General features: G+C 44.4%; 1 protein-coding gene across 5 annotated transcripts in view; it reads right to left on the minus strand.

Annotated features, from left to right (window-relative positions):
• Positions 1–16,440: 16,440 nt before the first annotated feature.
• LOC140388029 (cAMP-dependent protein kinase type II-beta regulatory subunit) overlaps positions 16,441–23,327 on the minus strand; it is a 212,224-nt gene continuing 205,337 nt past the window's right edge. For all 5 annotated transcript variants that reach the window (XM_072471534.1, XM_072471533.1, XM_072471531.1 and 2 more), the window contains one exon: positions 16,441–18,433. In XM_072471534.1, the coding sequence (XP_072327635.1) occupies positions 18,300–18,433 (134 nt within the window). In that variant the 3' untranslated portion in view covers positions 16,441–18,299. The remainder of the gene's footprint in view (positions 18,434–23,327) is intronic.

Raw genomic sequence — 23,327 nt, forward strand, 5'->3', positions numbered from 1 at the left:
CTCGAATTTAGATGGCTAGGGGGTGATCTGATCAAAGTATTCAAGATATTAACATGGAAAGACAAGGTAGGTAAATATGAACTATTTCCACTGATTCTAAAACTAGGGGGCATAGTCTAAAAATTTGGGCTAAACCGCTTAGGACAGACAAGGTGGGGAGGGGTGGGGGGCAGGTGCAAGTTACTTGATCGTGTTCTGGACTCAAAATTCAAGTGATTTATAAAAACATTTAATCCAGTCAATGGCTAATGCACAGAGGTATTTAAGATTCAACTCTTTGAACATTTAGACACTTGTTTTATTACAATAGCAAATCTTTCATGATATTGTTCATGGTGAATCAGACATCACTCTGTTGAAATTGGTGTGGGTGAGAGGATAAAGAAGAAGAAATCCTGGGTGCGGAAATGCCAGTTGATCAGGAATGACATAGCTGGGGAAAGAATTAGGTTAGAAATTTTCATGACCACTGCTGAGAAAGATAGCTGCGTTTTACTGCAGAGGTGGGCTGTTGCGGGAAAATTCAAATAGTTGCGGGTCCATCTGGCCAACTCCCTGGTGCCATCTTACTTCCGAAGTCTTCTCCAGGAGGTGGTTGCCATGGAAATCAGCAACCCGCACCACACAGGCAGACTGGTCGATTAAGGACCCACTTAGAAGCAGTTTTCAGAACCTGCTGACATTTCCCAGTGTCAAATTTCCATCTGCATGTCCCTCCCTGCCCATTGTGTCTGGACGCTGGGAGAAATTTAAGAAGCAGTCCAAAAGGTCCATGTGTGTCTCCTCTCACTGGCCTGATGAATGAGCCACAAGTACATAACTGCAACACGGTGGCACAATAATTAACACTGTTGCCTCACAGTGTCAGGGTTAAATTCTGGACTCGGGTGATTGTCTGTGTGGATGTTGCACTTGCTCCGCGTGTCTGCGTGTGTTTCCTCCCGGTTTCCTCCCAGTCCAAAGATGTGCACGTTATGTGGATTGGCCATGCTAAATTGCCTCAGTGTCCAAACAATTAGGTGGGTTTACTGGGTTACGGGACTAGGGAAGGCCGAAGTAGGGTGCTCTTTCAAAGCGTCAGTGCAGACTCAATGGGCCGAATGACCGCCTTCCGCACTGTCGTGATTCTATGATTTGAAAACAACTATCCTGCGGCAGGGGTTCCCCTCCACACTGATGACCCTAACAAATTTGGACCTTCTTGAATTTAAAATTTTCAACAGGCTTCTGAGCGCGCTTTCATTTTGAGGTGCTCCTGCGATTGCTTTTTAAAAAAATGCATTTTATTACAAACATTACAAACAAACACCTCGGGAAACATACTTCCCGGCAAACAGCTATACAGTCTGTACAAACGTTTTCCCCTTTTTCACCCCCCCCGTTATGGGCCAGGGTTTAGAGAACCCCAAAGTGTATCATGGAGTTCACCTGACCCACAACTTTTAATAGATTGTGGTATAGGGAGCACACGGCCCACTCTACAGGTGTGGTACAGCAGAAATGGAAAAGTATTTTTTAAAGCTAAACAATGTTTATTCTGTGAACTCAAGTTGGCCTTTTTAAAACATAGTGAACATCTTAGCAACCATTAATTCAAATACAACCCCCAAAGACTACAACACTAAGTAATCCTTTAAGCTTTCCTTTTAACATCCATACGACTTAAAACACCTTTTACCAGAAGCACATCAGGTTAAAGTCACTCCTGTTATTAGTTTTAAGTCACCAGGATCGATTTACAGTCTTTAGATTACAGAGAGAGGTGCATACCCTTCTGGCTGTGACTGCAGCTATCCAGCTCTGAAAACAAAACTAAAACACACCCTGCAGCAAACAGCCTAAAACAAAAGTAAAAAGCCGACAGACAACCCAGCTCCACCCACTCTCTGACATCACTGCAGTAGTAAACACCCATTTCATAAAGGTACTCTCACATGACACTCCTCATTCCCCACCTCGACGAACAGCTCCTCAAACATGGTCACAAACATCCCCACCTTTTCTCAAACCCCTCTGCGGAGCACCTCAACTCATACTTTATCTTCTCCAACCACAGGAAGTTGTACAGGTCACCCAACCAAGCCGCTATCCCTGGTGGCGATGCCGACCGCCACTCTGGCAAAATTCGCTGCCGTGCAATCAGAGAGGCAAAGGCCACGACATCAGCCTTCCTCCTCTGCATAAGTTCCGGCTTCTCTGAAACCCTAAATACCGCCACCAAAGGATCCGGATCCACCTCCTCCTTCACTATCCTGGCTAAGACCGCAAACACTCCCGCCCAGAATCTTCCCAATTTTTCTCAACCCCAAAACATGTGCACGTGATTTGCTGGCCCCCGCCCAATCCTCTTACACTCATCTGCTACTCCCTGGAAGAACCCACTATTATCACCCGAGTCATATGCACCCTGTGCACCAATTTAAACTGTATCACTCATCCTTGAACAGGAGGAGGTTCCGTTTACCCAACGCAGTGCGTCACTCCATATTCCCCAATTGATTTCCCTGCCCAACTCCCCTTCTAATTTCTCCTGGATCTTCACCACCGGCTCACCTTCCTGCTCCCCCAGCCATTTGTATACATCCCCAATTCTTCGCTCCCCTTCCACATCCGGAAGCACTGTGATTGCTTTCTGCTTCAGCAGTACCCACCTCCCTCAGTGGAGCGACCAGATGGCCCTGTGCTGCTATTCCTCTCGTTGGACCCTCTGCCTTGGTAGTCTGCCAGCAAATGTGCAAATGGCCAATTAGGAGCTCTGTTGTGCCGGTGGGCGAGTTGATGACAAGTGCCTGTTCAGGGCCAACACGATGGGTCGCCATGACACATTTCCAATGCCTGCGGGAAAATTTAGCCGAACGTTTTACAAACTAATCCTGCAAAGAAAATCAAGGTTTCCCCTTACCCACTGCAGCTATCTGAGAAATAAATAACATGGCTGCAATTATTTTTTTACCTGAAGATTCAATATTTTCAAATTCACAGCATAAATAAATTAAAACCTGAAACCTTACCTCAAAAAGCCATGCAGCAGGCAATTTCAAAATTGTTTGGTGGAACAAAATTATTACAGCCTGAAGAAAGGCAATCCTCCAGATGTTGATTTAAAAATGTACATTTGCGATTTTCCACATTACATTTAAGGTAGCTCAAAGGGTGGCGTGCTTGCAATGCAGGAAGCTGCAAATGGTCATTTCCTTCAGCTGACAGACTGATGGCTCTGACCAAATTTCCAAACTCAGCCAGAAAGTACATTTTTTTGCCATAATTTGATATTTAATTATGTCAGAAATCTTGGGCAGGATTCTCTGTTTGCCAACACTAAAATCGCAAAACACGATTTTGCGGAGAATAGGTTCTGACACCAAAGTTGCGGCGGGTGCCGGTTTGATGCCAAATCGCAATTATCCGTCACCTCGACTGCGGCGTCAATGCGTACCGGAATGCAAGTACAGTAAACACCGTTTGCATATCATTAGTGGTCCCGACCCGGTATTCTCCTCCACCGATGGGCCGAGTTCCCGATGGCGTGGTTCACTTGTGCATTTAAAAACCGTGAAACCGGCGTTGTGCCTGCTGACGGAGAAGGGGTACGGAAAGTGTCCAACATCGCCATAATTACTGACAGTTGTGCCTCTGGCCGGGGGGTTTCTGCCAGGGCCGGGGGGAGTAGCAGGGGGTGGCCAAGAGGTGGGCTGTAGGGTCGGGATAGACGGGCATGGAACACCATTGCTGCAGCTGACAAGGCAGCCATGCAGCTGCGCACGCCGTTTAGTCTACTGTGAACTTAGGGCCACGAGTCATATAGGTTTCCCCCACTTGGCACCCCCCCCCCCCCCCCCACCCCCCACCCAAGGTGCCCTCTGGCTGCAGCCGATCCATCAGCTGTATGGGTGTGCTTCAGCACAACCAGTGCCACCTTGTTGGCTGGGATGAGTGTGTGCGGATTGTAATGTGTATATGCGGCTGCAGCTTGTCAGCCTCCTGAGTGTCAATCATGGACCCGGCGAATCCCACATGGTTTTTCATTGGAATCTATTGTGTTCGCTGTGGCACCAGTGATAGCCCCTCTACAGTAGCGCAATCAGAGCCAGTTTTGCTGTTGTGATTGGTTCCATTTGTGCTTTTCTTTATTGGCAAATTTTCAATCCTTCTCCAAATCACTGAACTCAAGCTTTGTTGCAGCCAAAATGGCGAGAGACATTTTCTGCTTTACTTTATGTATAGATTTTATTGGTGCTCATGTTTGACATCTTGGTGCTTTGCACATTTTTGATTCACTCATTCCAATACTTCTCAATTCAGATTTGTTGAATATATTTGCGCACAGAAGGTTATACTAATTGGAAAACATTGAACAGGTTAGGGTGTTTTTCTTGAGGAAAGAATAGACTTGGAAGAAACTTAGTTTAATAATTTATTTTAAGTTGAAGGACAATTTAGCATGGCCAATTAATCTACTCTGCATATCTTCGGGTTGTGGGGGTGAGACCCACGCACACATGGGGGGAATGTGCAAACTCCACATGGACAGTGACCCAGGGCCGGGATCGAACCCGGGTCCTTGGCGCTGTGAGGCAGCAGTGCTAACCACGGCGCAACCCCGACTTGGAGGAGACTTGATAGGTCTTTAAAATTACAAATGGGTTGGACAGGATAGATATGAAATGTTTCCACTTGCGTGAGAATTAATAACTAGTAGTCTTAAATATAAGCTAGTTGCAGCAAATCCACGCTTAATGCTGTAGTTACGTTCCTGAAAAGTACAACTTTAAGTGAAACATCATTAAGCAAATTAGATTTTCCCAATGCAAAAACTGTATTTTCCCAATTTAAAAACTATATTTACGTTCTGTTGGACATTTCTCCTCAGAAAAATTAAAATATTATACCTTATAAGTTGAAATGCATACATTGCTAAATTTTGCTGTCAAGCAAAAAGACATTTAGCCCATTATACAAATGAATATTGCGGTACATGAATTTCAGTGTCAGTGCAATGCAAGGTATGTAGGCCGTACGTCTCAAAGACAGGCAGATCGTATCAAATAGCATGTCCCTCCCGCTTCCCATAATGGACAAGGTACGGACTGTACGCAACCAACCTGCGTTTGCAAAACACAAAATACTAGATGTCATTCCGCATTTGAACAACATTTGGTAAATATTCCTCAGTGTGCTAAGAATTTCATCGACAACCAATTTAAAATGGACAGTTGAGCTTGCAGTATTGTGCATTTGCATGCTGGTTGAGCTCAGTTGGCTGAATGCTGGTTTGTGATGCAGAGCAAGGCCAACACCGCGGGTTCAATTCCGGTTATTCAGCACAGGTTATTCATGAAGACCCCACCTTCTCAACCTTGCCCCTTGCCTGAGGTGTGGTGACCTCAGGTTAAAATTAGCACCAGTCAGCTCTTGCCCTCAAAGGGAAAAGCAGCCTATGGTCATCTGGGACTATGACAACTTCACTTTAACTTAACTTTCACTGGAAGCTACATATTAATGCTCAGGACACAGGCAGAAAGCACATGTACATACATTGCGCCGATTTCAGCTAAACAAGTGACAGCCATTTGTTGGTTCATTCCTCAGAGGAATGCCTTGACCAATCAGTGTCAAGCTGTCTAGTTTAAATTTGAAACAATGCTTGGCAGTTAACGGGCAATCACCATCAACAGGCACATTCTCCATGGCAACACCTCTGTCAATCAGAATGCACTTGCCAACAAGTCAGCACTTTCTTAAAACCTGTATAAAATTTGTTTTTTCCCTTACATTGGCATTCTTGTGAATTGTCCTGATGGGTGCAAAATGAAATGCTTCGACAAGATGTTCCGATTTTTTCAGCAATACCCACCTTTTGTATTACCTAATGACTATTTAAAATACATTTTAAAATATAAAATATGCTAACTCTTTCAACTTGCCTTCCGCATGCTGCTTCTCCCACTTACCAATCCACTCACTCATTGCTTGTCCTGTTCCTCCACCCTACCAGCTGCCACTGATCATGCTCGTTGAACCTCCCGCTCACCTCACAGGTGCTCTCTGACCTTCCTGCAGGCTAAACATCTCGCTACCCTCGTCAAAACCCACACTGTGATGAGGGCTCAGGAGATGTGTGACAAGGGCTCAGGAGATGAGTGGCAAGAGGCAGGAGGCAGCTTTGGAGTGAGAGCAGCTTCAAGTTGCAGAGTTACGGAGATAAGCCACAAGCTGCAGAGGTGGCGAGACGGAAGGTCAGCCAGCAAGAGGTGCGGAGAGGGTCATCCAATAGGAGGATTGAGTTGTGGGATGGGCCATTCCAAAATGAGGCATCTACAAGATGCACTGCAGTAACCCACAAAGGCTCCTTCAACGGGACCTTCCAAACCAACAACCTCCACCACCTAGAAGGACAAGGGCAGCAGATGCATAGGAACACCACCACCTGCGGGTTCCTCTCCCAAGTCACTCAACATCCTGACTTGGGACTATACCACCGTTTCTTCACTGTAGCAATCAAAATGCTGGAACTCCCTCCCTAACAGCACCATGGGTGTACCTACACCATGTGGACTAAAGAAATTCAGGGCAGCAGCTCCCCACCACCTTCTCACGGTCAACTAAGAATGGGCAATAAATGTTGACGGAGCCGGCGACATCCGCATCATATGAACAAATAAAAAAAATTCCTTCCTTTTCCTATGTTACATGGAATCGCCAGAGTGCTGATTGATCACCTTCACATCAATCATCATTTTTGGATTTAGTTGGGTGGTTTCACAGCCAGAATGCCCTTCCTGCTGCTAACCCTCCTGATTTATCCAGGTTTGGGGACCAAAACAGATAGCCAATGGTGTAACACCGTTGGCTGAGTCCTTCAGTTACCGTCAATTCCTGGAGACGGACTCGGACCAGTGACTTTCTGCATCATCGGCAGAAGAGCTACCCACTGAGCCACTCCAGCTCCCCATAGATTATGAGCAAAAACATTGACGAATAATTTCCATTTCAGGTCCAGTTTATTTGTAGAATTTCAGCACTCCTCAGCTTGAGGCATTTGATTTGTTGTAATTGGATGGATTAGGAATTTTTCCAAAGCAATTTAGCTGGTTCCCTTTATTTGCATTTTGTGGAGGCTTCTGCTGCTCAAGCAACTTTCATCCAAGTGTGATACTGGAAGGATAATGAAATATTTCTAAATCACTACCAGCAGATATTCCATAGTGTTGCACGTGGCGAGTAAGAGGTCTCATGCCATTGTGATGTGCAATGTCCAACGGTGGGGTAGTCCAGTCTGATAGACTTGAAACCCAGGGATGTGGCAAAAGGTACCTAATGGTGAGAAATGCAGTGTTTAGTCAGGATAAGGATATAGCTGTAAGGGCAGGAAACAAATACCAGCCAAGGGCCTTGGCAAAATATAATGGATGCATTTGTAACCGTTCTTACATCACATAAAATGTATTAGTTTATTCAAGGTTTGTTTGGGGAGGGGTGAGGGACAACTCTAAACATGCCAGTTTCTAGTTTGGAACATGATGAGCACAGATCATTTCAAGATCGTTTCAGCCTGCGATGCTGTAGTAACAAATGAATTTGTCATTATACAGTGCCCCAGACATCCCAAAGTACCTTACAGCCAACAAAGTATTTTTAAGTATGGTTAATGTGACAGTCATATTGTCCACAGCGAGGTCCCATAAATGGCAATGAAATAAATGAGCAAATTTGCAGGTGTCTCATGCGAGGACATGAGAATTCCAGTGATCTTTGAATAGGGCTATGGGTTCTTCTATACCCAATGGTGAGAGAAAATGGGGACTCAGTTTAGCATTTCATCTGAAAGATGACACCCAACTGAGCAGCACACCCTCAAGTAGTGCACAAGAATACCAGTCAAGATTACGTGCTCACATTTGGAGTGAGACTTGAACCTACAATCTTCTGACACGGTGTCAAGAATATAATCAAGAGTGACTGAGAAAACAAACAAGAGGAATACAAAGCACTATTAATAAACTGCATGATTGGAGAAGTAGTTGCCTCAAAAACAGTGCTACAGTACCTCGCAAAGAAATCTGGGTGTGGGGGAGTGATTGCTGAGGTAATTGTTGGGTTAATGATAGTGAATGGGCATGTTAAGAGTCCCAGTCTCTTTTCCTAATTGTTTTAATTAACCTTTTGATTTTATCATCATTATCCAGAATGCATTTCCACAAAAATAACTTTTTATCAGTACACCAGGAAAACCCTCGCAATGCATCACTGATTTTCAGTCTTTTCAAAAGCTGAACTATAATCCAAATATCAATCTTGATTCCTGCCATACAAATGAAGGACCATAGAATCCTTACAGTGCAGAAGGTGGCCATTCAGCCCATCAAGTCTGCTTCGACCTGCCAACAGAGCACCATGCCCCCACCCTATCCCTGTAACCCCGTAAACTCCACCTAACCTCTTCTACACTAAGGGGCAATTTAGCATGGCCAATCCACCTAACCTACACATCTTTGGACTGTGGAGGCAACCAGAGCACCAGGAGGAAACCCACGCAGACACAAGAACAACGTGCAAATTCCACACAGTCACCCAAGGTCAGAATCAAACCCGGGTTCCTGGTGCTGTGAGGCAGCTATGCGTCACAGCGCCACCATGCTGTCCTAAGGATTGTTACATCAATGCCTTACAGTATAAATCTGTACAGCTACTACTTTTCATCATGTTGGGGTCATTTCTTGAAGCAGTGGGGTCAAGATTTATAAATTTTCTAAGTGATCACTGAGGTGTATATTATATATGACACCTTCCCAGTAACTATTAGAACATGGTAAAAGTAGCTTTTTATGTTTGTTATAACCTGCCTGCTTACCATTGGCTGGGGACTAATGGCAATCCCACAATCCTGTGGGAGTATGAGCTTCCCCAATGAGGGGGCTGAGATATCATTAGCAGACTCCCTGCATAAATAAAGCTGGCCAGTTTGGAACCAACCAGGAAGGAGTGAGCAGCAAGCAAAGTTGTTGCTGTTGTATATATTTATGTTTTGTAAATAAATGTTATTTTTTTGTATCCTTAAAACTTGTGCTGGATTCTTCGTGGCCCTCACAAAACTGGCGACGAGGGTTAAAGTGAATTGCTGTCTACACTGCTGAAGCCAACTCCCTGGATTTTTGTTGGAGACAGGTTGGAAGTTGTTTTCTATTACACCATGCCTCTGTACGGACGTTTGGGTGTTTTTGATGCTGCGCTGGAAAGCTGGAACCAGTACGCACAACGGATGCGTTACTATTTCCGGGCAAACAACATCACCGAAAATGAGCACCAGGTGGTCATGTTGCTCACCGCCTGCGGCCCGCATACGTTTGGGGTGATTAGGAGCCTTACATACCCAGCTGCGCCGGATACCAAAACGTTTGATGAACTTGTGAACTTAGTGGGGCAACATTTTAACCCAACCCCGCCCACGATAGTCCAACGTTACCTGTTTAATACCGCTGAGAGGACCCCAGGAGAAAACTTTGCCGACTTTCTATCCAGGCTACGCAGGATTGCGGAGTGTGACTATGGTGAGACCTTGTCAGAAATGTTACGGCCACCGAGAGAAAGTTGTTAGCTGAGCCAACATTGACTTTTCAACAGGCCATTCAAATAGTATTGTCCCGAGAGAGCGCAGAACGAGGACTGCGGTAGCTACAGGGAATGGAGGTGCATGCCTTGGGGCGCAACCCCTTCCGTCCAAAAACGTCCGCCCGCACTCCTGCAAACCTTGGGTGAGGCGACATCCGGATCGATGCCAGTGGCCGTCGTACATTCCTCCCCGAAGGGAGCCTTCTCCAGAACCAATGGGTGAGGAGCCATGTCCGTGTCAGACTTGTAGGCGCCGACCCCGTCATGGACGCCGGTCCTGGGGGCGCCGTCGTTCCGACTGAAACTGGGGCCAGTCCAGGGGCCGTACCTTCCATGTGGATGAACCTGCGGCGACTACTCCGGAGGACGTGGAGATGGTGGACGACTGCCTGCAGCTGCATTGTGTGGCAGCTCCCTGTGTGGCCCCCATTAAGGTGACAGTACGGGTCAATGGTCACCCGCTTGAGATGAAGTTGGACACTGGTGCAGCGGTCTCCGTGATCGCCCAGAGGATATTCGACCGCATCAAGCAGGGTATACAGACCCTTACATTAACCGACCCACAGGCCAGGTTGGCCACCTACACGGGGGAAACCATTCGACATTGCAGGAACTACGATGACCCCTGTTGTTTATGGACGCCAGGAGGGGCGTTTCCCACTTATCGTAGTGCGTGGCCATGGGCCCAGCCTGTTGGGTCGGGACTGGTTGCGCCATTTGCGGTTGCAGTGGCAGCACATCCTCCAAACAGTTTGTGGAGGGTTGACTGAGGTGCTAGGACGATACCCAGATGTATTCCAGCCCGGTTTGGGGAAAATAAAAGGGGCCATAGCCCGTATCCAAGTCGAACCAGGAGCCACTATTTCCGGGCGCGCCCGGTGCCTTATGCCTTGCTCGAGAAGGTAGAAGGGGCGCTCACTCGTTTGGAAACGTTGGGTATTATCAGGCCCGTCCGTTTCGCTGACTGGGCAGCACCAATTGTACCTGTAATGATGCCAGATGCCACAGTTCGCTTGTGCGGCGATTATAAACTTAGTGAATACGGCTTCTCGACTCGACCGATATCCAAAGCCTCGCATAGAGGATCTCTACGTGAAGCTTCCAGACGGACTCTCGTTCACAAAATTAGCTATGAGTCACGCCTACCTATAGTTGGAGCTTGAGTCTGCCTCCCGACCATATGTAACGATTAATACACACCGGGGCCTGTATGAATATACATGTTTGCTCTTTGGAGTATCCTCTGCCTGAGCTATTTTTCAACATTTTATGGAGGGCATTTTGAGAGGTTTACCGCATGTCGCTGTCTACTTAGATGACGATTTGATCACAGGGACGTTTGGAAAATCTGGAGGCTGGAGTCCGTTTACATTCCACAAAGTGCGTCTTTCAGGCGAAGGAAGTAGTCTACCTGGGTTATTGGGAGGACCGCAAAGGTTTGCACCCTGCTGCAGAGAAGGTGCGCGCGATTCAACAGCCCCCCGCCCCGACTGTCACTTCGCATCTTTGTTCTTTTCTCGGCCTCGTAAACTATTACGGGACGTTCCTTCCCAATCTTACAACTACGCTGGCCCCGTTGCACCTTCTGCTAAAGAAAAATCATACCTGGGTTTGGGGTCAGCCGCAAGAAACCGCTTTCCGGCGGGTAAAACAACAATTGTCATCGTCTGGGTTACTACCTACTATGATCCTGGAAAGCCTTTGCTCGTCACATGTCATGCATCCCCGTATGGTATTGGGGCCGTCCTGTCCCACAAGATGGAGAACGGGGCCGAGCGGCCGATAGCTTTCGCCTCCCGCACATTGACTGCAGCGGGAAAAAAAAAGTACGTGCAGATCGAGAAGGAGGGTCTGGCAGTGGTCTTTGCGGTGAAATGTTTCCACCAGTACGTGTATGGCCGCCACTTCACTATCGTGACTGATCATAAGCCTCTGCTGGGACTTTTCAGAGAGGATAAACCAATACCGCCTATTGCTTCCGCACGGATCCAGCGCTGGGCTTTGTTGCTCGCTGCATACGAGTATTCTCTGGAGCACAAACCAGGAACGCAGATAGTGAATGCCGACGCACTGAGCCGATTGCCTTTATCGACCGGCCCCATGTCGACCCCCACGACCGGTGATGTGGTTGCAACCCTAAATTGTATGGACACCTTGCCTGTCACGGCATCACAGATCCATGAGTGGACCCAGACGGTGCCAGTCCTGTCAAAGGTTCGGCACATAGTCCTGTATGGTGGGCAGCATAGACAACTCCCAGGCGAGATGCGGGCATTTTCCTCCAAGCTGTCAGAATTCAATCTGGAAGACGGCATCCTCTTGTGGGGGACGCATGTGATTATCCCGGAAAAAGGACAGGAGCTGATACTAAGAGACTTGCACAATGGGCATCCAGGTGTGACCAAAATGAAAATGTCGGCCCAGAGTTATGTCTGGTGGCCAGGCCTCGACACTGAAAAGGTGGCCCCAAACTGCTCCATTTGCCAGGAGAATCAGAAGCTTCCGCCAGCCGCGTCCCTACATCACTGGGAATGGCCAGGGCGGCCTTGGCGCGCTTGCATACGGATTTCGCCGGCCCTTTTCAAGGATCCATGTTCCTTCTACTAATCGATGCCCAGTCTAAATGTTTGGAGGTGCATAAGATGGTAGGCACAACGTCCTGCGCAGCAATTGAGAAGATGTGTTTGTCTTTCAGTATGCATGGCCTCCCCGAGGTGCTGGTCACGGATAACGGCACTCCATTCACAAGTGAGGAGTTTGCGAGGTTCATGAAGATGAACGGCATACGCCATATCCGCACTGCCCCTTACCACCTGGCTTCAAATGGGTTGGCGGAGCGCGCAGTGCAGACATTCAAATGAGGCCTAAAGAAGCAGTCTTCTGGGTCAATGGACACGAGACTGGTTTGTTTTTGTATAGGACCACCCCCCATGCGGTGACTGGGGTAGCTCCCGCAGAACTCCTAATGGGCCGGAGACTTCGCACCTGCCTTAGCATGGTTTTCCCGGACATTGGCGCAAAAGTACGCCGCACACAAGAACGGCAGGGATATGTTTTTTCTCGGCATCGGCCGATTCGGCAGTTGCGTCCGGTGACCCAGTGTTCGTTCGGAATTTTGCTGGTGGTGCCCAGTGGGTCCCTGGCATAACCTTTCGGCAAACGGGTTCTATCTCTTACCAGGTGCAAGCCCAGGGTCGTCTCCAGCGCAAACATGTAGACCACATTCGGTCCAGAAGACTATCCCTTCCAAAGATTCCCCTCCCCTGGAGCTCATTTCTACAGCCACAGAGACCAGACACAATGGAAAGTAGTCCTCACAATCTTCCTCTGGTGCCTCACTCAAATTCTGCGCAGGTCTTTACAGAACCGTGTGGCGATAGAGACGCTGAGATGACGGAGGCAGCAGACTCTGACTCCGAGATGGAGACACAGGACGCCTCAGAGGGGGAATCCTCAAGCCCACAGGCCGTGGGTGTACAACCGTTACGCTGTTCATCACGGAAGTGCCGATCTCCGTCTCGTTACACGCCGCCCGATCCAGCGGCTCGTGCAAATGGTGTCCGGCCTGCGGCAAAACTAGTCCGACGCCCTCCTTTGCCAGGGTCTTCGGTGGATTCCTTGGACTTTGGGGGGGGGGGGAGGGATGTTATAACCTGCCTGCTTACCATTGGCTGGGGACTAATGACAATCCCACAATCCTGTGGGAGTATGAGCTTCCCCAATGAGGGGGAGGGGGGGCGGAGATATCATTAGCAGACGCCCTGCATAAATAAAGCTGGCCAGTTTGGAACCCGTGGCCCTCACAAAAATGTTTTAGCAGACCTGGAAATGCTGGATAACTAGCAACAAAATGGAAGTTTCCATTACCCAGTATGAACCTGTAATTGACAAAACAACAAAAGAAATAAGATGCATTGCTAATTTTTATTTTTCCACATACCCTTCACACTGTTAAAAATATAAAACCATCTTCAATTTGCCTTAAGTCTCTATAATTGCAATGTTATGGAAGATGGCCTAGTTTTAAAAAAATCATTTTGCCATAAAGTCTAAAAATCAGAACCTGTTACAATATTCCTCTGACCTCAGAAGTTTATATGAACTATAATTCTAAGCATAAACATATTTACCTGGCTTTACTTATTAACTAGCAGGCTGCAGCCAATCATGAAGAGCAGCAGATTATCTATGAGAAAGCAGTTATAAGTATCTATTTTTGAAATTACCTGGTCTAGCTGCTACTGAAAATAAAAGGTGATTTTAGGAAATGGCTCGGAACCTACTCTTCCTAATAGCAATAAATTCATCCTCCTGCGCCCCCCCCCCCCAATAAAGTTATAACTATCCGCTGCTAATTTAGAGCAGAAACAAGAGTGTAGCTAATTCAATTGAAATGTTGATGAGAGACGCAAAATACAAAGAAAAATATTTCACAAGGGAGAAAGCAGGAAAATGGAACGAGACAATAGCCCCAGCACGGAGTCAGTAACAATGACTTAATGGTAAAGTGATACACAAATGTCCAAATGATAAACTACAAAGGATCTAGCAATCAATGAATAATCAGCAGAATCTAGCAATAAAATGGTGCAGACCAATTAAACTGTTCCACACCTTGTACCAAAGACCCTTTTGGTAACTATTCTGCTTAGAAGTCTAAGCTGAGAATTTAATATAAAGGTTCTTTTTAAAAAAACTTTAGATTACCCAATTATTTTTTTCCAAATAAGGGCCAATTTAGCTTGGCCAATCCACCTACCGGGGGGGGGGGAAGAGAATCCACGCAGACACTGGGAGAATGTGTGAACTTCACACGGACCCAGAGCCAGGATCGAAACTGGGACCTCGGCGCCGTGAGGCAGCAAGGCTAACCCACTGCGCTACTGTGCTGCCCATATAAAGGGTTAAAACTACTTGTACATAATGGCATGTTGCACTCAAAATACCTTTCCCACATTGGAGGTCTGTGCAGTGCGAGAAGCCTGAGGTTGAGTGCGCGCAACTTTCCATGCCCAGCCAACTGAAAAAAAAATCAAGGTTGTTGGGTACAGTTTCCAGCAATCCTTTTTTATAAAAAAAGGTGATAGCAGTATTGGGTATAAATGCAAAATACTATAACAGGCTGTTTGTAAGCAGTACTCCCACCTGTACATGGGAGATCACTTAGGACCTTGACCTAGAGGGAAAGGTTTTTATAAGCAGTGATTTGGTTATATTGGATAAAACATTAAGAACATGTGAAGCAAGAATTGCTACTTTTAACTACAACCTTAAAAAGGAAAAATTATATCACTGGAAGAACTTCTGCAAACACAAGATCACAAGTCCGAAGGAGAAAAGTCACTGAGCAGGAAAATTGGAAGGATTCAGAGCCGGTATTTGTTTTGTACTGTAAGCTATTGGTTACACCATTTATGTTTTCCTCAGCCTTCAATAACCAAGAAAGAGATAAAATATTGACAAATTCTGGAAGAAATACCATTATCCAGATTTGGAGGGAGATGATGACTAAAAGCCTTGTTTTAAATATATTAAATCTTTGTGTGACGCCAAGCACCATTCCAGAGATATTTATTGAACGAGGATAGGGTACATATAGATTGCAGCTACCAATCGGAGTTCACTCATCTACCAGGCATCCCACCATTCGCACTGAAAGTACAATTCTCTTATTTATACGAGTTTACGTAAAGTGCAAAATTCCTCTCTCAGGAATTGCATGTTTGGATAATGCAAGTGGCTGCACCAAGCATGGGACAAACTGAGGCAGCGGAAGATCTTTTCTGCAAAGAATCTCACAATACTCATCCCCATTTACAAAACATATTTCACATTGCAACATTGCCAGCATTACCATGGGAGCACACCCAAAGATGCAACTTAACTGGTATTTTGTAAAAATGTCATTGTCTAGTTACTACTATTAAACCTCAACTCATGAAATATAAGGGACACAAGCCTGGGATTGTGAATGTTTCTCACTCTGCTGAAGGTCACTAGGCCAGGAGAGAAATTTCCAGCAGTGAGCTTTCAGCATCCTAGAGGAAGTATCTGCAGAAATCCCACCCAAAAACGCAGTTGCCTCACTGGCCCTGTATCAAAGCACCCTTAACAATATATACTTTAAAAAAAAAAGTCCCCTCACTCCTGCCAATCTTGCAGGGACCAGGCCACGATCTCAACTTGGGATGCCTTTTCTCCCCCAAGCAGGAGGCTGGTGTACCTTCAAACCTACACCAGGTTCCAGGGAAGAAAGAGTTCAAAGTAGAACATCCGTACATTAAGCCAATTTCCCTCTACAGAAGTGGCCTTTCTGGGCTGGGTGAAGATTTTATACCCATTCAATGCTCTGGAAGCGGATATTTCAAGGCTCTGGCTGAAATTGCATCAGTTCCATAAATCTGCCACTGGGGTTATAACAGAAGCGTGCCAGAATGGCCTAGCAATTCTGGGGTCCCAGCCCCTACACTAGTAGTCAGTGAAGTTAAAAAGCTGAATCTTATGTTGGAGTAGTTTATTCAAGAGTAGTATCTCTGCTTAAATTGTTATTCCTAGCCCAAATCTACATGTGAACACAACAAAAATCTGTAGTTTACTAAACTTTATTTCCCTCATTGTAACTCTCAATAAGGAAATTGACTTATTTCACTACCAGACATTGATTTTACTGAAGTCGATATTTCTCATAAGACTCATGAACAATGACATTATTGAAGAGAACAATTTAAAGTTCACAAATAGAAGATTGTTATATCTTTAGAATGGTAAATCCTTGCAACAGATACTTAATTTTGAAACGATCCAATATTATTCAATAAAAATTTGCAAGTGTTTCTTAAATAAATCCATATTTTATTAGATGCATAAATGAATTCTAAAAGTGCCTATTTGTACCCAACATAACCAGAGTGCCAAATGTTTTTTTTAGAATCAGACTATAATCCAGTAGGGTACAACACTGTTACATATAGTTCAATCAAATAACTAGACCTAGTAAATAGTCTTGAGCATCTAGCTACTTTAAAATGTGTGATTCTGTGATCAGTGTTAAATCTGACAAAACATTCTAGAGAAATGGCTAGATTCAATTAACTTACCTAAAGGTAAAGGCCAATGTACAGAGATCCACTTGAAAACATTACTTGTATTAATTGGACTAAATTTGGTTTCTACTTTGGACCAGAGAGTGGGAGGGTCACAGTGCGCATAACATGATGGCGGAAAATTTTTGAATCTAGAAATTCTGTTCCCTTGCAGTGGCCAAGACTGGTGTTATAATTCGAGGCCACAGATCAAATGGGTTAACAGGACACTGGGTCAGTTGTAATGGTAAACTTGTGCAACACCAGAAAGGAATTCATTATTCAATTATCACCTCTTACCTCGATGCACTTTCCATCACATTCAAAGCACATCACGAAATGAAAATGAAAATCGCTTATTGTCACAAGTAGGCTTCAAATGAAGTTACTGTGAAAAGCCCCTAGTCGCCACATATCGGCGCCTGTTCGGGGAGGCTGTTACGGGGCTGTCACATGGCTCTATTTAGTTATTACTCCAGCAAGTCCTGCATACAAAGGCAGGCGACTTCACGAAGCAGGGAAAAAGTAAATCCGTTAACAGACTTTTCTATGAAATTAAGTTTAGAAATAAATACTGCTTTTAATTACACCTCATCATACACATTTTACTTTGGTGAAATACCTTCCAATAGTTTTCATTTCTGGACTTTCATTCTGTGGTGATCCATGATAAAGTTGAAACAAAATTTATAATTAAATCTTATTCACAAAATATTTAAATACTTCAGCATGAAAATTAAACTCGCAGGATGAAAAAGATACAGAATTCAGTGTCAAACATTGAAATTCTCTTAAATCTGCTGTACATTTCCTGTATATCGACTGGGATCTGTCAATGTAACCAGATCACAAGCTGTCAATTAAAGTTTGTTAACTAACTGCACTGTGCGCAGGATGAACAATCTTCAAAGACAAATCCTTTCCTGGTCACTGCAGATCCTTTGCTGAACAAAAAAGGAACAATTTCGGATACCGACTCACATATAACATTTTTAGTCAAATATTTATCTATCATTTGGATTGGATTGGATTTGTTTATTGTCACGTGTACCAATGTACAGTGAAAAGTATTTTTCTGCGAGCAGCTCAACTGATCATTAGGTACATGGGAAGAAAAGAAAATACATAATAAGGCAACACAAGATATACAATGTAACTACATTAGCACAGGCATCGGATGAAGCATACAGGGTGTAGTGTTAATGAGGTCAGTCCATAAGAGCGTCATTTAGGAGTCTGGTAACAGTGGGGAAGAAGCTGTTTTTGAGTCTGTACGTGCTGTTCTCAGACTTCTGTATCTCCTGCCCGATGGAAGAAGTTGGAAGAGTGAGTAAGCCAGGTGGGAGGGGTCTTTGATTATGCTGCCCGCTTTCTCCAGGCAGCGGGAGATTTAGTTATCTATTTTTTTCAGAAAATCAGTACATAAAAGCTAGATTCTAGGTTATCACTATACTGTAATGGTGTTAATTGTGTTTTTGGTTAGAAAATAAGTAAACAGAATAGCTACAAAAAAATGCTTCCCTTCTATACAATTCAAATGCACTTTTCAGTGGGGAATCCACTTTTTTCCACAGTGATGTATCATGATGGTGTCTTTGAATTTCTTGTTCATACAGCTGGATCAGTGAGATCCATATTTGTTCCAAAAAGGTCCACTAGTTGCTCCTCATAGTTTGCAATGTTTCTCTTCATAATATCCATGCAAGGACCAAGCAGTCGCTCAAAAGCTTGCACATCCATAACTGTGAAAAAATAAAGAGCCAGACACAAAAACAAGAAATTATTCCAAATTGAAAAGGTTTCACTGTCTATCTGGTCTTATAAGCCAGTGGTTCTCAAACTGAGGTCTGAGGAAACCTCACGGGCTTTCCAGAGATCCGCTGTTCAGAATCAGCCCACAAGTGGGCACCGTAGTCAAAATATGCAAATGAGCAGGAGCTAGAAGCAGATTCCTGCTCCTCGCCCAAGCTCCCCTAGTGGTTTTCTCAGTGCTCTGCTCTCTCTATGCTCATGCCAAGGATAGGCAGACTCTAAAATGAGAAGCAGGAATACCCATTCCACTGTCAAACTGTGAGCACATAACCATTTTCTTAAAAGCATTATTATAAACAAACCAAAATGCAAATACTACTCATTCCATTAAAGTATTAGATCATAGTTCAGAAGTAAAATAGCTTCTACATTCCATTCATCGTTTTTCTAGAGAATGTCTTAAATATACCTAAAAAAATACCTCCTGAAATTAATACACATTTCTCCCCCACAATGTTCCATGCTGTGATCAGAGTCCTGAACTTTGAAAGAGAATACCAATGGGGAATTACACCCCAAAATAAATGGGGGTTAAAAAAAAAAAATCAGCTTGCACCATTTTTTGAGTCAATTAGTGGCTGGCTAAATGAGTGATAGAAGCAGCTCCTCTTAGCTCTCCCACTCCCCACCCCACGTCACCTAACACATGTCCTTTTAGTAGGCAAGAAACCTTGCATGGATAAAGGAAGGCATGCATTTATTGTTTCCTCCTTCTCAATGTACAAAGTCTCACTCTATATGGCTCCATAGATTCTGGTGGATCTCCAATGTCCTGCTGAATGGTCATTCCCCAAGTGAGCCCAGACAGTTGTGTACTGGCAGGCTGTTTGGCAATAGCAGACATCTCAATTGAACCCCATCCTATCCTCATCTGAAGCCCACATATCCATGCACTTTCCAGCATGATTACTACATACAAATCAGCAATAGAAACCCTTGTTTGTTATTTTCCCATTTCACCAGAATTGGCAAATTGATTGCACACGTGCCAAAAATAAGCTTCTATTTTGAGCTACAGCATTTCAATCTGTGTCCACTGCTCATGGGGAGGACAGGGGAAATCATTTTCTTTCGAATGGAGGCTTTCATAATTGATCTGATCAGTTATGACCAGAGACCATAAGCGACACCAAATTATGCTAATTATTTTGTATTAAATTAGCAAACAGAATTAGCATTGTTTGGCAAGATATTGTTTAAGTTGCTCCCCATGCGAACTAGATATAACTAATTTTATAAATACATAAATACCGATATGGGATTGAGGTCCAAATAGCAGCAGGTAAAACCATTTCCCCAATATAGTCCTGCTAACCCAAATGACCACTTACTTGAGGTTATTCATGAAAGTCCACCTTCTCAATCTTGCCCCTTGCCTGAGGTGTGGTGATCCCCCAGTTAAATCACCACCAGTCAGCTCTCCCCCTCAAAGGGGAAAGCAGCCTATGATCATCTGGGACTATGGCGGCTTTACCTTACCTTTATCTATTTTACCTACTAGAATACAACTCCTACTCCCCGAAGGGTCTCCTGCACCTGGCCCACACTTGGGCTGGGGTATTTATGTCCCAGTGAAGCCTTGCTTAAGGGTGTTGCTCCGTCCCCTCATCTGGGGAGGTCACATTCAGGTGAGGACTTTGATGTAGCAGACCATGCGACCTCCAGTCAGGTTTTAACAAATACATGTTGCAGTCGCTTGTGAATTTTTTACCTGTTTAAGATTTCTGATAATTTCCCTCATGTAACATGAACAGAAAAATAGGAGTAGGCCATTTGGCTCCTTGATCATTGTCTGCCATTCATGAGGAGCTGACTTTCTATCTTCACTTCACTCTCCTGCCTGAACCCCACATATCTCTCTCAATTGCTTCAACGTCCAAAAATCTATCAGTCTCCAACCTTTGACCATATTCAACGATGGAATATCCACAGCTCTCTGGAGTAGAGAATTCCAAACATTCAGTAATTAACTTTCTCATCTCAGTCAGAAGTGGCTGATCCCTTATCCAGAAACTCGTTCCAGACACTCATTCCAGGTTCTCCAGCCTGGGAAAATAGTCTCTCAGTCTCCATGTTGTTAATCCTTCAAGGATTTTATATAATTCAATCAGATCACCTCTATTCTAAATTCAAAGAGAATATAGGCCCATTGCAATCAACCTTCTCTTTGAATAAGACTCTCATACAAGAGGTTTCTATGAAACTAAAGCAAAATTGTAAATGGGATAGTTTCACAATACACACTGAATATCCCATAATGTAGGATTTAGACCATTGTTTCTATTACTGGGTTGATGTAGCACCAAATTAATTCCATAATTTAAACATTCTTCAACTTATTCATAACACTCATGAAAGTTCATTCTCATCATGCAGTAACCAATGAGACAGCCTGCACCTCATTTGTTAGGCTGTGAGAATCAGAATGCCTGAGGAATAAGTAGAATAAATTACAAACTCCAGATTAGAGAGAGACAGCCAAAAATTTCAGCTCGGTGCTTGTTCCTTCAAACCACCGCTTAATGAACATTTTTTATAACAACTGTAACATGCAATCACGACTCCTAGTAAAAAAAAAACATTTCGGCAGGAGCATGGGAGCAACATGTATTTTCAGGTTTCAAGAAGAGGTGCATCCAATGATGGATAATGTTTCAGTATAAGCCTTCCTAAGAACTCAAGTTCTAAGATTTTGTTTTTGATGTATTTGCTATCTGTCATCACTTCCAAACCGAATCCACAGTGGTGAAATCAGCAAACATGCAAATCTGCCAATCCTGCACTTCTCTCTGCTTTGCAATGGGATCCAATACAGGGAGAGTTGAGATAATGAGTTTCAATTTCCAATGACAGGAGCTGGGACCTGTAAAGCTGTATTGCAGCCTTTGCAACCACTTCATTTTAATCCTCAAAATATATTTGATCCTGGCAGGATTAATCTTTTTGATTCTGAATGGATATTACATAAGGTTTTAAAATGTCAGAAATAATGTCTGCTCCAGAACATGCCAGGAACGACACTATCACGTAACTCTGGTCTTTATTGGGTGGCATGGTGGCGCTATGGGTAGCATTGCTACCTACGGCGCTGAGGACCCAGGTTTGATCCCGGCCCTGGGTCACTGTCTTTCATAGAATTTACAGTGCAGAAGGAGGCCATTCGGCCCATCGAGTCTGCACCGGCTCTTAGAAAGAGCACCCTACCCAAGGTCAACACCTCCACCCCATCCCCAAAACCTAGTAACCCCACCCAACACTAAGGGCAATTTTGGACACTAAGGCAATTTATCATGGCCAATCCACCTAACCTGCACATCTTTGGACTGTGGGAGGAAACCGGAGCACCCGGAGAAAACCCACGCACACACGGGGAGGATGTGCAGACTCCGCACAGACAGTGACCCAAGCCAGAATTGAACCTGGGACCCTGGAGCTGTGAAGCAATTGTGCTATCCACAATGCTACCGTGCTGCCCTAAAGAGGAGTTTGCACATTCTCCCCATGTCTGCGTGGGTCGCACCCCCACAACCCAAAGATTGCGGGTTAGGTGGATTGGCCACGTTAAATTGCCCCTTAATTGGAAAGAAAATATTTGGTACTCCAAAATTTTTTTTAAAACTCTTGTCTTTAAATGTCACAAGGCTTATATGTCAGCTTTATTGATGTGGGATCACACTTATGAAGAGGTTGGAAGGTACTGCTAGCCATATTGATTTGCAAGAATGCATTTGTATTGCCTCAGACGTCATTATAAGAATAAACAGTGAACTCTGCAAAGATCAAAGGATAAACTGGAAACTTCCTGGTCGACCCTTGGTCCATTTCATAAAGGGCAATACCTTGACCAAACAGGGTCAAGCTGCCTGGATAAAACAATCCTCGGCAGTTTTCTGTCAGCCACTATCAACTGGTGCATTCTCCATGGCAACAGCTCTACCAATCAGAGTCCACTCATCAACCAATCAGCATTCCCCTCTCACACAGTCTAAATTATTGTTTTCTTTTTCGACTAGTATTCTTGTAAAGTGCCGTGATGAGTCCAAGACAAGATCGTCTCTTTATCAGCAATACTCAAATGTGTACATCATATTTTCTCGGCAATAAAAAAAAATGACACAAAAGCGCAATTAACAATTTTAGAATTGGTGGCACAGGGATTAGTTACCACATCTACTGAGATAATAACCAGTTCATCTGACTTCTTGTCAGGAAAAATATCACAGTAAATTACTTGCAGAGAAAACAACTTCCAAAATTACTTCAAATATATTCCCTGAAAGGAAGAAGTTCAAAGTGAGCATTTTACACAGAAAATATTTTTTCTCAAATGTTAAATTACATAATCTTCACAATACTGTGACAGAAATTTTTAAAAGCATGTCACAGTTAATGTGAATATTAAGAAGAATATTGTTATTGAATGTTTTTGAATATATAAATACAAAAATATAAAACAAACGAACCCCAAAACAAAGCCCCCCCATTTCACCCCCCTAACCTTTGGCGGTGACCAGTTCCTTGAAAGACATGACAAATGGCTGCCATCTTATGTTAAAACCTCCCAGTCGAACCCCTCAATGTGTATTACATTTTCTCAAGGTACAAAAGCTCCATGAGATTCCCCCGGCCACGCCGAGGCGCTGGATAGAGAAGCTGACCTCCACTCCACTCGCCTTTGAGCAATCAGCGAGGCCAAGGCCAAGACTTCTGACCCGCACCCATCTGCAGCCCCGGCAGGTCTGACACCCCAAAAGTGGTTTCTAGGGGACCAGGCTCCAATTCCCTTTGTCAGATCGGCGTCATGGTGCTGAAGAAGGAACCCCA

This window comes from Scyliorhinus torazame, chromosome 13 (assembly GCF_047496885.1).
Source record: "Scyliorhinus torazame isolate Kashiwa2021f chromosome 13, sScyTor2.1, whole genome shotgun sequence".
NCBI classification, from domain to species: Eukaryota; Metazoa; Chordata; class Chondrichthyes; order Carcharhiniformes; family Scyliorhinidae; genus Scyliorhinus; species Scyliorhinus torazame.